This window comes from Desmodus rotundus, chromosome 8 (genome assembly GCF_022682495.2).
Source record: "Desmodus rotundus isolate HL8 chromosome 8, HLdesRot8A.1, whole genome shotgun sequence".
Classification (NCBI taxonomy): Eukaryota; Metazoa; Chordata; class Mammalia; order Chiroptera; family Phyllostomidae; genus Desmodus; species Desmodus rotundus.
The window spans coordinates 6,079,768-6,092,858 of record NC_071394.1 but is presented as its reverse complement, the minus strand read 5'-3'; the positions used below and the strand labels follow the sequence as shown (position 1 = coordinate 6,092,858).

Genomic DNA, 13,091 nt, shown 5'->3' with positions numbered 1-13,091 from the left:
CACGTAAAGCACTTCAAACTTGCTAACGGTTTATTTTGATAAAATGAACAGAAGAGACATTTGCATAAAGATAGGGTAGGAGGAGGATTCTTGAACATGAACTTTACATTAAAAGCCCATTAATACATGTGCGAGCTTGTTAAAGATCCGTTCTCTTTGCTGTAAGTCCAAAGTCAAATAGGCCTCACACTGGGCGTTTGAGAAGTTACCAGTTTGCTGTAAGATTTCCTGAAGCACGTGGGAGCTTCAGACCCATTCGCCACTACGGAATTTGATTTTGAATACCAGGAATGGTCGCTCAAATGCCAGAAGACAAAATAAATTACCTAATTACCGTCTAGGCTAGGAAACTGATTAATTGCATGGTGTGGGCAGGGTAAGTGTGTGTCAGTTAGATATTCACCAGAGATCAGACTGTGAATAAGCACTTAGCTGACAATGAATCAGGTAAGAAAAGTGCCCGTTGAAAAACATTACTCTTATATTTGGCCGGAATTAGTTGAAATTTTGCATGTATAATCCCAGTTAGTCTTCACATGTATCTGATGTCTGCTTTTAGGGCTATAACTAAAAACAAGGCAGAAGATCGTTTAGATGGAGAGCGTAGCAGACTTGTGCTTTCTCTAGACACAGCTCAGACTGTTAAGTAGGCTGTTGAAAGGTATGTCAGTTTCAATGTTCCCATTCAAACCTTAGCTTCCTATGAATCACCGAGTGAATGTTCTTAAAAATTGCCGTATGTGTACCTTTCTATATGTGAACTTTTTCTGTATTTATAAAACCTTTATAAATACACTCATACTTAATTAAGTCAAGACCATAAATGGCTAAACTGATCTGCCTCCTGAGATGAGAAGGTCAGCTTGAGTGATCAATGGAACTCCACACAGTGGGCGCACTCTTTGGTCCCCGGTGCCCTATTTCAGCCTTGTAGTCGTGATTGCTGTGCGTCACGGGCACGAAGAAAGTTTGAAGTCACCAGCCAGTTCTCCTCTCTAACAGGTGTAACAGTCCGTGCTTAATTATTTGTGGGAATGGATGGAAGGTGATGGAAGGTTATGCATATTGAATTTTTCTTTGTACAAAAGTAGCGACGGTTGGCTGGAAAGGATTGTTGTTTATGCAAGGATATATAACAGATATTTTTATACCTGCATTTTCCTGCCTTTTCCCCAAATGTAAGTGAGGATGCCTGCATGTGTGCTAACGAGTCAATAATTCGAACATACGCGAATATTAGTCAGAGCCTGCTGTGCTGGGTGCTGTACGGTTGCTCAGGTGTCTTTGCAGGGGAGTGACGTCATAGCTAGTCTGATCGGAAAAGGATGAGCAGCAGATTTTAGGCAGGCCCAAGGGTGTTGCACAGTCTAGGCTGGAGCTGTAGATCACAAGGGAGGTGGAGGTCAGAGAGGAAGAGGGGCTGAAACACCTCTGGGGCGATGCCTTGACCCCCTTTTCCTGTAACTCCAGCACACCGAGTTTCCCAGTAACTCGGCGCAGATTCTTGTTGCATAAACATTTTATTTTATTTTTGATTTTAGAGAGGGGCAGGGAGGGAGAAAGATGAGAAACAGTGATGTGAGGATTGCCTTTGGTACACACCTCGGGGGACCAAACCTGCAGCTGGGCCGTGTGCTCTGACCAGTGGTCAAAGCAGCGGTGTTTTGGTTCGCTGGACAACACCCCACCAACTGAGCCGCACTGGCTGGGGAGGAACTGATTCTAGTTTAGTTGAGCGCCATCGGAAGGAGGTGGCTTCTATTTAGCAAGTACATTGTGTGAAAAATATTAATCATTAAACACTATTATAAAGTAACTTCTTAAGAACAGCTTTCACAAGAGGGAATCTTGGGAAACAAGACTGAAGACAGATTGCAGACGGGTGTCGCACCAGCCTCAGGGCTGTGTTTGCCATCGGCAGGAAGTGGGGAGACACCGAGATGCGCGTGGTGTCTTGTCAGACCTGCGCTTCCATAAATGAATGTGAGGAGCGTGACCAGGTGGAATTGGAAAGAGGACACTGGAAGCGAGAGGCCAGCACGAGGACCCAGAGCGGCCAGGCTGGAGATGAGAAAGAGGGACAGGGGCAGGAGTGCCCTATTCTGAAGGCACAGTGGGTAGGACCAACAAGTGACTGAAAGCAAGCTAGACAACGGTTTTTCAAAAAGCACAGGGACGGAATGACTCGGTTTTGATGCTCAGACACTGAATCACAGTTACCGGAATTGAGGAGAACAGGAACAAATAGGGAAGAAGAGTTAAATTAGGTAAAGTACGTTAGCTTTTCGTTTATCCAGCCTGAACAGGAAGTAAGTAAAAATCCCCAGTGTTCTTTCTCCGGTGCTGCTGTTGTTCCTCAGGAGTCTGATGCTCCTCACCAGCTGTGAGAACAAAAGTACTTTTTGTTGGGTTGGTTTTTCACTGAGGCACTAGGTTGCTTCTAGTACAAATAATTGACCAGCCAGAGCCTAATCTTATATATCTGCTCCAAATACCTAGAACAAAGCCACTGAAGAGTTCCAACTTCAGTCCGACTTCAACTGGAAATACGAACCCGCGGTAGGAAAACTGAGGCAGTGGAACTGTTCGCTGCTGCTTGATTCCCAGCTGAGGCCTCTGCATCGCAGAGAAGCTGAGGTGCAAAGCGTGGAGTCTTTCGCTTTCATTAGTCTTGTGGCTTAGACTTAGCAGAGAAGCTCATGAGCCAAAATTAGGGATGACCGGAGCCCCAGGCAAGCACTACTGTATCATTTCTTAATTTTTATTCAGAGGTAACATAGTAGCTGGACATATTATTCATCCTGAAAACGTGCTGATGCCACAAAAAGCATTACTGATTATTTGTATTATTAAGCGTTGGCTTTCGTACCATTTACATACCTCAAAGTACTGGAGATTTGAAAACCCAAGTGGACAGCTGTTTCTGGAGAATAAGACTTGGTGGTTGACCTAACAAGATCCAGATATGACTATTTTAAGCTGTTAATTACACTCATTAAACCCGTCCCAAAGCAGTGATTCTTGCTTTTAGGCCATTTAAAGTTTTAGGTTATTTCATTTTTGATTTGCAAACTGTATGTGGTACCAGAATCTTAGGCTATAGAGTACTTAGTTTTTATTTGCTACATGGTGGAGACTATGTACAATCTCTGCCTTGGATATTGGCAAGCATCGTCGCCTGAGGGAGCAGCTCCGCTGGTGGGGCCCAAGTCTTGCTGCACGTCACGCGGCTGGAGACGGTTCTAACCCAGCACGGGTCGGGGGGCCAAGAGGACGCGAGCTCGGCTGGCCGCGCATCAGTGTGTAGGCTTACTGGGAGCCGCCGCGGCAGGCCCCTGCCACAACCACGGGAAGAGTGGAGATTATATGACACTGTGAGGGTCCTCACAATCAAGGCAACACAAAGGGGGAAAAGTTTGTAGAAGGTGGCTCAGGTGGTTGGAGCATTGTCCCATACATCAAAGAGGTTGCAGGTTCGATCCCACACCCCCCTCTCCGGTCTGGGTGTGTACAGGAGGCAACCTATTGATGTGTCTCTCACATCGATGTTTCTGCCTGTCTGCCTGTCTGTCTCTCTAAAATCAATAAACGTATCCTTGGGTGAGGGTTAAAAAAAAGTTTTTATATGACTTGCAGTAGGTGAAAGTATTATTTATATTGACCTTTCTTAATTATTTTACTTAAAATCACTTTTCTCCAGGTTAGTAACACTGAAGAAATCACCTTTGAAACATTAAAGAAAGCAATTGGTGAGATTTTTTATACTCATTAACTCTGCTAATATTTTGATAGTGTATCTTTATCTTCGTGCATGTTTATATGCCAGAATAAATAAAGGCAACATGGCTATATGTGTGTGTGTGATGTGTGTGTGTGCACACATATACATGTATGTGTGTGTTGTGTATATATACATGCACACGTTGTTGGAAGCATATAAACACATAATTGACTTATTTGGCTGTGTTCTTCAGGCTTTTACAAGTGTAAAAAGTCAGAGGAATGTTTTACACAAGGGTAACTGAGGAGTGCAGAGTTAGTAGTCACGGGTGTGACCTCAGGGGAATTTGTTACTGTCTCTGCCTCAGCGTTTTCTTTGGGAAGATAGCAAGGATTAGCGCGATGCTGTCAGCCTCCTGCCACTCGGCCAGCTCCTCTCCGCCCCGTGACAAACACACTGCTCGTCACGCTACTCTGTGCCAGTTAAAGATCGCTCGGTCCGCCTGACCCAGTGCTTCTGAGAGTGTCCAGCCTGCCTTTCTCGTGGGTCCGTGCAGCCCGCATGCTGGCACGCACCGTGGGCGGCACTGCAACCCCCTGTGCCTGACGTGCCTGCACAGCCTCCCAGAGCCTGTCCAAAGGGAAAGGGCTGCCTGTGACCAGACAGAGCGCACGTCACCCTAAGGTGCAGAGTCGCCCTTCACACTGTGGCACACAAAGGGGAAAGGCTGCACTTCGGGTTCCGATAGGTTCAGAATGACCCTATCTGTGTTGCTATTCGATACCGAGCTTCTCAGACTTCGAATGCAGGGCCTGTCCTGTGCAAGGGCCTGATTCTTGAGGAAAGAATCACCCTCCAGGAGGGAAGCCAGCGTGCTCGGCTTTTTTGGTAGAGAGACAGAGGTAGTCTATAAAAGGGGGTCTTACATAGTTTTAACCCTGAGATTTAAAAAAATTTCATGCATGTGTTGCTTTCTAGCTTTAAGACATTTCAAGCATGTTACACCTTTGCTTTTTTTCATATAAAAGTAGTCCTGTAAATTTTGCTTCTTTTTGGTTTTGAGATCATTTACTCTTATGGACATTGGCAAGGTTCTCTGAAATTCTGTGTTCCTTTTAATGGGTCTTTATAAACACATACATAGATACCAATGGAATGGAAGAACAGGAAAAGGAAAAGAGGCGTCTTGTCATTGAGAAATTCCAGAAAGCACCTTTTGAAGAAATAGCAGCCCAGTGTGAATCCAAAGTGAGTGAATGCATGCTGAAGGGCAGGGGTGGGCTGTGATCTGGGGAAACTGTCTTGGTAGTTAGCTGGTAGGTTCCACGTTTAGGCAGATGAGCATAACACGACATAATGTATCACACAGGGACTGAAAACTGAAGGCATAGATACCGATGAAGCCTGAGTAGTTTAATTTTGTAATATAAGCTGATGGAAATGAGAGATCCTAACTACACATTAATGATAGTTGTTACTTTGATACTTTTTTTGCAGTGGTTTTCAAGGATTTTGCTGTGGGTAGTTTATGTTGTGTATCTATTGGTTTGTTTTTACCCGTGAGACTAGGAAAGGATTAAAAGAGAAACTTTATGTTATGTGGGGCAGACAAACCAAAACATGGAAGCATTCCGTACTGTCAGTACAATAGTTGCCGTTACGCTTTGTCTTTTTAGTTGCATGCGTATTATCGCGTGTGGGTATTTGGAAAATAGTGAGTTTGCTTTTAATGTGTCTTCTCTTTTATAGGCAAATTTACTTCATGACAGACTCACTCAAATACTGGAACTCACCATACGGTAAGGGTTTTGTTACTTGTTACTACAACAGCAGTGACACTACAACAAAATAGGAACTGTTTGCCCCTGTAAATCTGTGGCTGATTATGTTTCAGTAACTGTGTTTTCCATTCAGGACGAGCATGTGATCATATAGGCACCTCTGTATAGTGGTCATTCTCCTTGCTGGACAGAGTCTGATGCCGTTTCTCGTCCAGGTGTCTTCTGCCTTTTCTAGCTGTCCTTAAAAATGTTTTTATAAGGCTGTTGGGTGACCTGGAAGACTCCCATTCTAATGATGTGTTGAACCAGGTAGTTTCTCCTACGTAACCTTGTTGACCTGCAGAGTCCAGGGTTGTACGGTTTGACCTCATAGCCCTTTCCAGGGCAGTAGCGATTGAACCTGCCTTGAGCTCTCCTAAATCGTACCCAGCCGAGTCTGGTATAAGTTGTTTCATGCCCTGACACATGTGGGATCTCATATGCTTTGGTTATTCTGTGTCTGTTGGTTGGTAAGTACTGAAGCCCATGACGGGAGGGAGAGGCAAGCCCCAGGTCCCGTCTAAGGAGAGCTCTTCTGCCTGTTCTTACATTGACGTCAGCGTGCCAGCTGCCCTTGCCGGAGGTGGCACAGTAGAGGAGCCGTAGATTAGAGCCGTGCTTCTGCTCTGCTTCCCTACGTCAGCTTCTCTGTTACATTTTTAACTTGATCGACCAGGTCTGCTCTGCGTCAACCCCAGTGCCCTGGAATAGGAGGCAGGTGCGTGCTGCGGTCTACTTGGTTTTTCACTTCAGCCTTTCTTCCTGCTTCATACGCAAGGCACGCTTTCATCCGCATCACAGCTTGTCCTAGGCACTTCCCCACCACTCCTGCCAACCCCCAGTAAGCTGAGAATCACTCACTCACGAAATTTCAGAACCCAGTGGGGCTGAAACGCGCCGTATGTGCTGTACTTCAGATTCAGAGAAAATTGCTGGATGCGGGCATTTCTTTGATGCCTGTTAGTTGCCATCGTAAATGTCTATTGTGTACTTGATCTTGTGGTACATGCTTCGTGTCTGTTCTTTTGGCTGATCCTCACCACCGCCCTGAAAAGTTAGGTAGATGCTATTTTTTTATTTTTATTTTCCAGGTAAAGACTCTGAGGCTTAGAAAAGTAGAGTAACTTGCCGAAGTTCCTCCAGCTAGTGAGTGGACTAATCAAAGTTCAAATTCCTAGGCCATGTTCTTCCAAGGAATATTGCTAGAGACCACCATGTTACCCTTAATTAAACTGTCATGACTGTGTAGATTTAATATTTTAGAATAAGTGTTAGGACTAATTCTGCTTTGTGGGTACTGAAACTACTACTAATAGCTAGCATCTATTGAACACTTACTGCTAATTTCCAACATTTATTGAACACTTACGGTGTTTTAGGCACCATGATAAGGGTATTACTTTGTTTAATATTTACAGCAGACCTAAAAAATAGGTAGTGGTTGTTTTTACTTCACAAGCGTAGCAACAGAAGCACGTAGAAGTTAAGCAGCTTGTCCGAGGTCACGCAGTTAGGAAGCAGCAGCTCTGGATGGCTGCCGTGATGCAGAGGAACGGAACAGGCTTCTCGGGGCCCCTTCCGAGTTCCCGCTGGCACACGTCCTCCTGTTACTGCGCCTCGCTCTGCTCGCCAGGCAGAGGAAAGAGTCTGTGTTCTCGGGAGAAGACACAAAGCAGTCTTACACTTCCGTCTCCCTGTCCTTTCACTTGCTGCGACCTCGGGACAATAGGAAGGCTGTGAGAAACGCAGTGAAGCGAAGCAGGGAGATCGGGTGTGAAGGCGTAGCCGTCCAGACGCCCGGTCTTTGGAGTTAGTAGACAGGGACCTTAACAAACGCACGCACACGCCCAGAGAATATAAAGGGGAAGGTGCACACATTTTAAGAGAGAAGTGGACACTGAAAAAGAACCACATTGTACTTCAAGAACAGAATGACATAATATCTGAAAGAAAGATTCACTGGGTGGACTCAGCAGTACGTCAGACAGCGTCGAAGAGCTTTCCCTGCGCGGCTCGTGGGCCTGGGCAGACCTCAGCAGTTCCTCAGCAAGTTCCACGTGCTCTCGCTCCTGAGCCTGTGGCCCCTTTCTCAGTACTTACGCAGAGAGTGAAAACTGAGTTCACAGAGAGACGCGAACCTGAATGTTCGGCAGCTTTTCTTGCGATGACCAAGTGCTCCAACAGGAGAGCGGGTAGACAGCAGGCCAAGTGGCATTCTTACTATAGTGAAATACTGTTCAGCAATAAAAAGAAATACATTTTTTTGGATAACTCTAAAAAAACATACTGAGCAAAAGAAATCAGACATAAAAGAGTGTGGCTTCCCTGGAGCATTCCTGCAGACTGTGCAGACCGTTGGAACGACGTTTAAGGACGAGTGGCACTGGTGTCCCTCACAGAGGCCAGGACCTCGTTGCTGGACCTGGCTGTGTGGGGATACATGGGCGGAGGAGGGTGACTGGTGAGGGACACAAAGGGACTCTTTATGAATGATGAAAGTGCTCAGTATCTTTACTAGGCTGTACTTTACATGGGTTTATATATTTGTCAAACAGTGTATTTAATATCTACATTTCACCCAATGAAAATTATCCCTCAATAGAAACATAAAGGGATGTTATAAATACTGGAACAATAATTGCAAAATAATTATTAGTTGCTAAAAATGGGATAATATATCAGGAAAATATAAGATAACCAACTGAATAACTAAATTAAGAAAAGTTTAGTTAGATAATTATATGAAGTTAATACTTATACGTAATTAACGTAAACTTATTACTATATATGATTCATTACAATGAACTACGTTCATAACTGTAAAATACGAAGAAACTCAAAGAGCTGTGTGTGGCGTGCAGTGACTGTAAATCCCAAGTACACGTAAGAGCCTCACGTGAGTAGAAGCGCATACCTTGTCACTGCGTAGGAAGTCGCCGTCCTAAGGGCCTCCGTTCTCTGCAGATTACTCTGTAGGTGTAGCCCAGACCTGCACGGTTTGTCTCATCTGAACAAATGGAGCTGAAGACGGTGCGGGCGAATTCACAGTAAAGCAGTCAGGAGAATGCTGGGGGGGCAAAACCAAGGGAGCGTTTGCCCTGCTAGCTGGGAAAACGTGGTAGGTATTTGGTCCTGACGCCAGGTCGGGCTTGGGTGCAGGAAAGCAGAAGAGAGTAGATCCCAGATTTGGGGGGAAAGAACAGATGTTCAATAAATCTTGTTTGGACCAACAAACGAGGGAGGGAGGGGGGAATCTCCACCTTTACCAAAATAGAAAATTGTAACTGTTTCTAAAAATACATAGAAATACTAGAATTTATGCAGGAGTTATATTTATAATCTTGGTATGGAGAGTTTTCCACAGCATAGTACAACAAATCAGAAATCGTAAGAAAATCCTTGAGCTTCTGTCAGGTTTTGAAGCATTTGGCAAAAAAAAAAAAAAGGTTGAGAAGAATTGACTAATGAATTGTGGAAAGGCATTTGTATCTTATGATAAAAGATTAGTTTCCCGAATTAATAAGAGAAAGACACCTGAGTAGAAATACAGGCATGGACTCAGGTGGATGAGTCATTTTAAAAGAAACGTAAGATGAACCCTAAATCTAAAGGGCATTTACCATTAATGGTAGCCCCAAATCGAAAATAAAGAAAGAATGAATTCCCTTTGCTTGTGAAGTTGTCTGGATTTAAACACAAAATGACCAATTACACCCAAGATTTACAGCGGTGTAAGGGAGTGGCCACGCTCAGACGTGGGGAATTTAAGTGACTGGTATTCTGGCACTACGCATCTTAGTCAGAATTCTGAGGACGCGGTACACTTTGATCCAGAAATTCTGCTTATCTGACAATAAACGAAGGAGACAATCAGGATAAAATTATGTGTGTGTAAGAAGAGACCTGTGAGCATTAATTATAATAATGAACAATGGATATCAACCTGCATTTATCTACTGGGTTAAAGCAATTATGATATGTCCATATAATGAAATACCACACTATCATCAAAAAAAGTAATAGATTTATATTTGATTTTTTCCCAGTGAAACAGCAAGCTTACAAGACTTGTAAGTTGTAATTGTAAATTGTAGTAAGAGGTGTCAGTTGTTATCCCACTACTGAAGTTATGCGCATGTATTTTCAAAGGAGTGACTCTGGTTTGGACTTAAATACAGCCCGCCGCCAGCGCGACCCGTTTTCCGCCTAGCCTTCCAGCCGGCCAGCGGCGCAGGAGCCCCACCTTCGGTGGGCCGCGGGACCTGGAAGGCTTGTGCGGGGAAGCTCTGGGAGGAAAGAGCACCTGCTGACAGTGCGCTGTTCTCCTTTTCCAGCCCTCCTCCGAGCCCATCGGGAACGCTGACCATCACTTCTGGGCATGCCCAGTACCAGTCTGTCCCAGTCTACGAGATGAAGTTCCCAGATCTGTGTGTATACTGAGTGGCTCGGGAAGACCTCGGCACAGGATTTTAAAGCCTAGAAGTCAAGGCCAGGTGGTCTGTTTCCAAGGTTTACTTAACGCATATCAGCACACTTCTTGAAAATAACGGTGGAACTTATCTTTGACCAAATGCTTGGCATACCATATTAGAAATTTTGCAACTATATGTGATTTAGAGTACTTTTGAAGGTAGATTTATGCCATGTTAATTTCTCTTGAAGTTCCTGTCGTCTTTTAAAGTTGAACACATATTGGTCTTAAAATGATTTCATTGTTAAACGGTGTATTTTAAACTTTTCGAAAACATGTAATTTTTTTTAAAGTAAGCCTTCTAAGGGTTGAAAGATGTATGAAGTGTCTACTGTATTCCTGACATATCCGTGTAACTGCTTAAAGTAGGATTGCTTTTGGTTCTGGTCAGCCGCAAAAACAAAAACATACAAATACAGCCCTGGGCTGCGAAACTGCCTGGGGCTCTTTGTCCCTCCGTGTTAGGTGCTGTGGTAGGCATCCCTTTATTCATTCACCGTGCTAGCATGAGGTAGGCATTCCTCAGCCTGTGTATGGTAGTGAATTACATTGAAAATATTCATAGAATGTGACCCTGAAATCTCCAAGCTTTTAAGTGTCGCGTTCTCATAATACTGTATTTTCTGCCGAGAGTCTGATCATTCGCCGAGAGACTTCCAGCTCACTCCCGGAACAGCGGGCTGTGCAGTACTGTTCGGTCACACGACGTGCCAGTTTACAGACTGTGCTTGGAAGTTAGAGTAGTGTTTGGCTTTTGCTTCATTCATTAAGTGAGCTGTCTATTTAAAATAGCTACTAGTTCACCTGTGAAGAGTATACATTTTGATTTTTATTAAAAGCACATTAATTTACACTTCTCTATATTGTGCATTGTCTTAAATCCTCACAGTCAGAAAACTACCAAAACGGACTTTAAATTTGTTGGGTTTGTGGAGCTTGTATGCATTTCTGTTTGGGGTCTGTTACGGGACATTTGAAGGGGTGCCCACGGCTCTCGCTGTTGGTGTGCCGAGGACCATCAGAGGGAGCCCCTGCTGACCGAAGCTGCCGAGCTTACCTGGACTGACACCTCGCCTGTGCGGACGCGCCCACGGCGACTTCGCAAAACGCTGTGCGCTTTAGTGAGTCCCACCACACGGCAGCGTGCACGGCTGTCTCTGTGAGTCTTACCACTTTCGCGTCGAGCATTTTTATAAAAGAACCTGTTTGTAGTTCTTCCTTTTCAGATTTTATTTCTTTACAATTAAAAAAAAACACCTATCAAAAATTGTAGCTCAGAAAAAAAGTTCAGTTTTTGGCTTTTGTTTTTGTTTGGAGATTGTAGTGAAGAATGGCAGGTTACACCTTTGGGTTGAGGATTATTTGGGCACCTGCGTGGAAACAGAAAACAGTAATGAAGCACACTCAAACGTTTTTGAGTATTTGAACTGAAGTACAACATCATGAAACACCTTGCAAAGACTCCAGTTGCTTAGCCTGTCAAGGACACGCAGACGTGCCGGGCACGTCTTCCGTAAACGGCCAGGAGGGCGGCCTTGTCTTCTGAGTTGCGGTGCTGCCACCGCCAGGGTGCAGGGCCCTGTTGCCACCGCCACTGTATTGGCCTCTTGATCAGCTAAAATGTAAGTGTTTCACTATTTAATAGGCCAGGTGTTGTGGGCTTTTTTTTTTAATTTCCCTTTTTTTCTGTATTTTTAAAGAAGGATATTCACGTTTGACAGTTCATTTAAAAAATCAAAGCAGGGGGACGTGCAAAAACCGTCATCCACTCGGATGTCATTTTCTAGATGAACACTGTGCTTTTGTATGAACACACACAGAATTTAATGGTGTAGGGAGAGAAGACAGACACTCGTTTGCACTCGTGCAGAACAGCCTTTGCTGCGCAGAAGCTCACGTCTCTCCGTGATGCGTCGGTGCGTGTGCTGCACGTACGGGACCTCCTTCTCAACCGCTGTGTGCCTGCGCTTCCTCCGCGTCTGTCCGTAAACTGTCGGTCGGTGTTCTGTGGGGGCGGTGTTGTTGTTAAATCACAGTAGACCTCTGTGCACGCCAGGCTGTGGAACGGGCCTTACTAACAGCGATTCCCGAGCAGTGGGTCTTTCTTTTGGTTTGTCCAGGAGACCCTGCGGGGAGCGGGCGTGCACCCTGTATTGTGTCCAGTTTTGAGACTGAAAGCATAGGATGTGTTGAAGTTCACTGTATTGCTATATTTTTGTAGATATGTAAAATTCTTAATAAACTGTTAATCACTTTCTTTTCGCGGTATGCAGATGCTTATAGCGTTCTATTTTCTCTGCACGTGGAACAGTTAACATTTAAGTGTTCCTCCTATACTTGTGTTGTCTTGGCTCGTAGAGTTTCATTGTCATTGCGTCAGCCTGCACACACACACACACACACACACACACTCTTCCTTAACACTTCCGAACTCGCGATCTTGTAGAGTGATGGAACACTTCACCAGCAGTTAACTTCCGCTCCTCAAAATATCTCTCATCTTTCTGTCTGAAACTGATCCATGGCAATATATGTAATAAATGGAATGAAGTGAGCTTTTGGAAATACGAAAATTCACTGTGCAATTCATACATAAGCAATAAAAAATCAAAATACTTGTGCACAAGTACAGTTTTCTAATAGCTGTTATTACATTCATTAAATAAATTTGTTGATTATTTTGCTGACGTTAAACATGAAAAATTTTAGTTAACAATCAGGTTGCCAAATGGGTCCATCCTTGCATCCCCTGGAATCTCGGACCCGTGGCTGCTGGTTGTGTGAGGCGTGGCTCGGAAAGCCGTGTGGGAGCTTGGGGAGCCCAGCTGCCCTCCCTGCATCCCACTCCACGTGGGGTCTTGAACCCAACCTCCTTGCTGTGTGAATTACAGGAAGCCTCCCTCCAAACCAAGGGCTGGTCTGGGGCTCTCTGCCACCTGCGTGGGTACCTGATGGCCCCCGGGACTTCCTTAGGCAGTGGTTCTACATCGTGGGGGCTGCGGCCTGCGGCCACGCCCCTGGTGACTAGGGAGAGCCACCATCTCGGTCCTTGGCACGCGTCTTTGGTGGATTATTGGTG

The 13,091-nt window shown here is 44.8% G+C and overlaps 1 protein-coding gene across 2 annotated transcripts in view; it reads left to right on the top strand.

Moving 5' to 3' along the window:
- The window catches only part of EFR3A (EFR3 homolog A), a 68,915-nt gene extending 56,277 nt beyond the window's left edge, over positions 1–12,638 (top strand). For both annotated transcript variants that reach the window (XM_053929418.1, XM_045204944.3), the window contains exons 20-23: positions 3,701–3,749; positions 4,866–4,969; positions 5,471–5,520; positions 9,876–12,638. In XM_053929418.1, coding sequence (XP_053785393.1) covers positions 3,701–3,749; positions 4,866–4,969; positions 5,471–5,520; positions 9,876–9,981 — 309 coding nt within the window. In that variant the 3' untranslated portion in view covers positions 9,982–12,638. The remainder of the gene's footprint in view (positions 1–3,700; positions 3,750–4,865; positions 4,970–5,470; positions 5,521–9,875) is intronic.
- Positions 12,639–13,091: the final 453 nt, after the last annotated feature.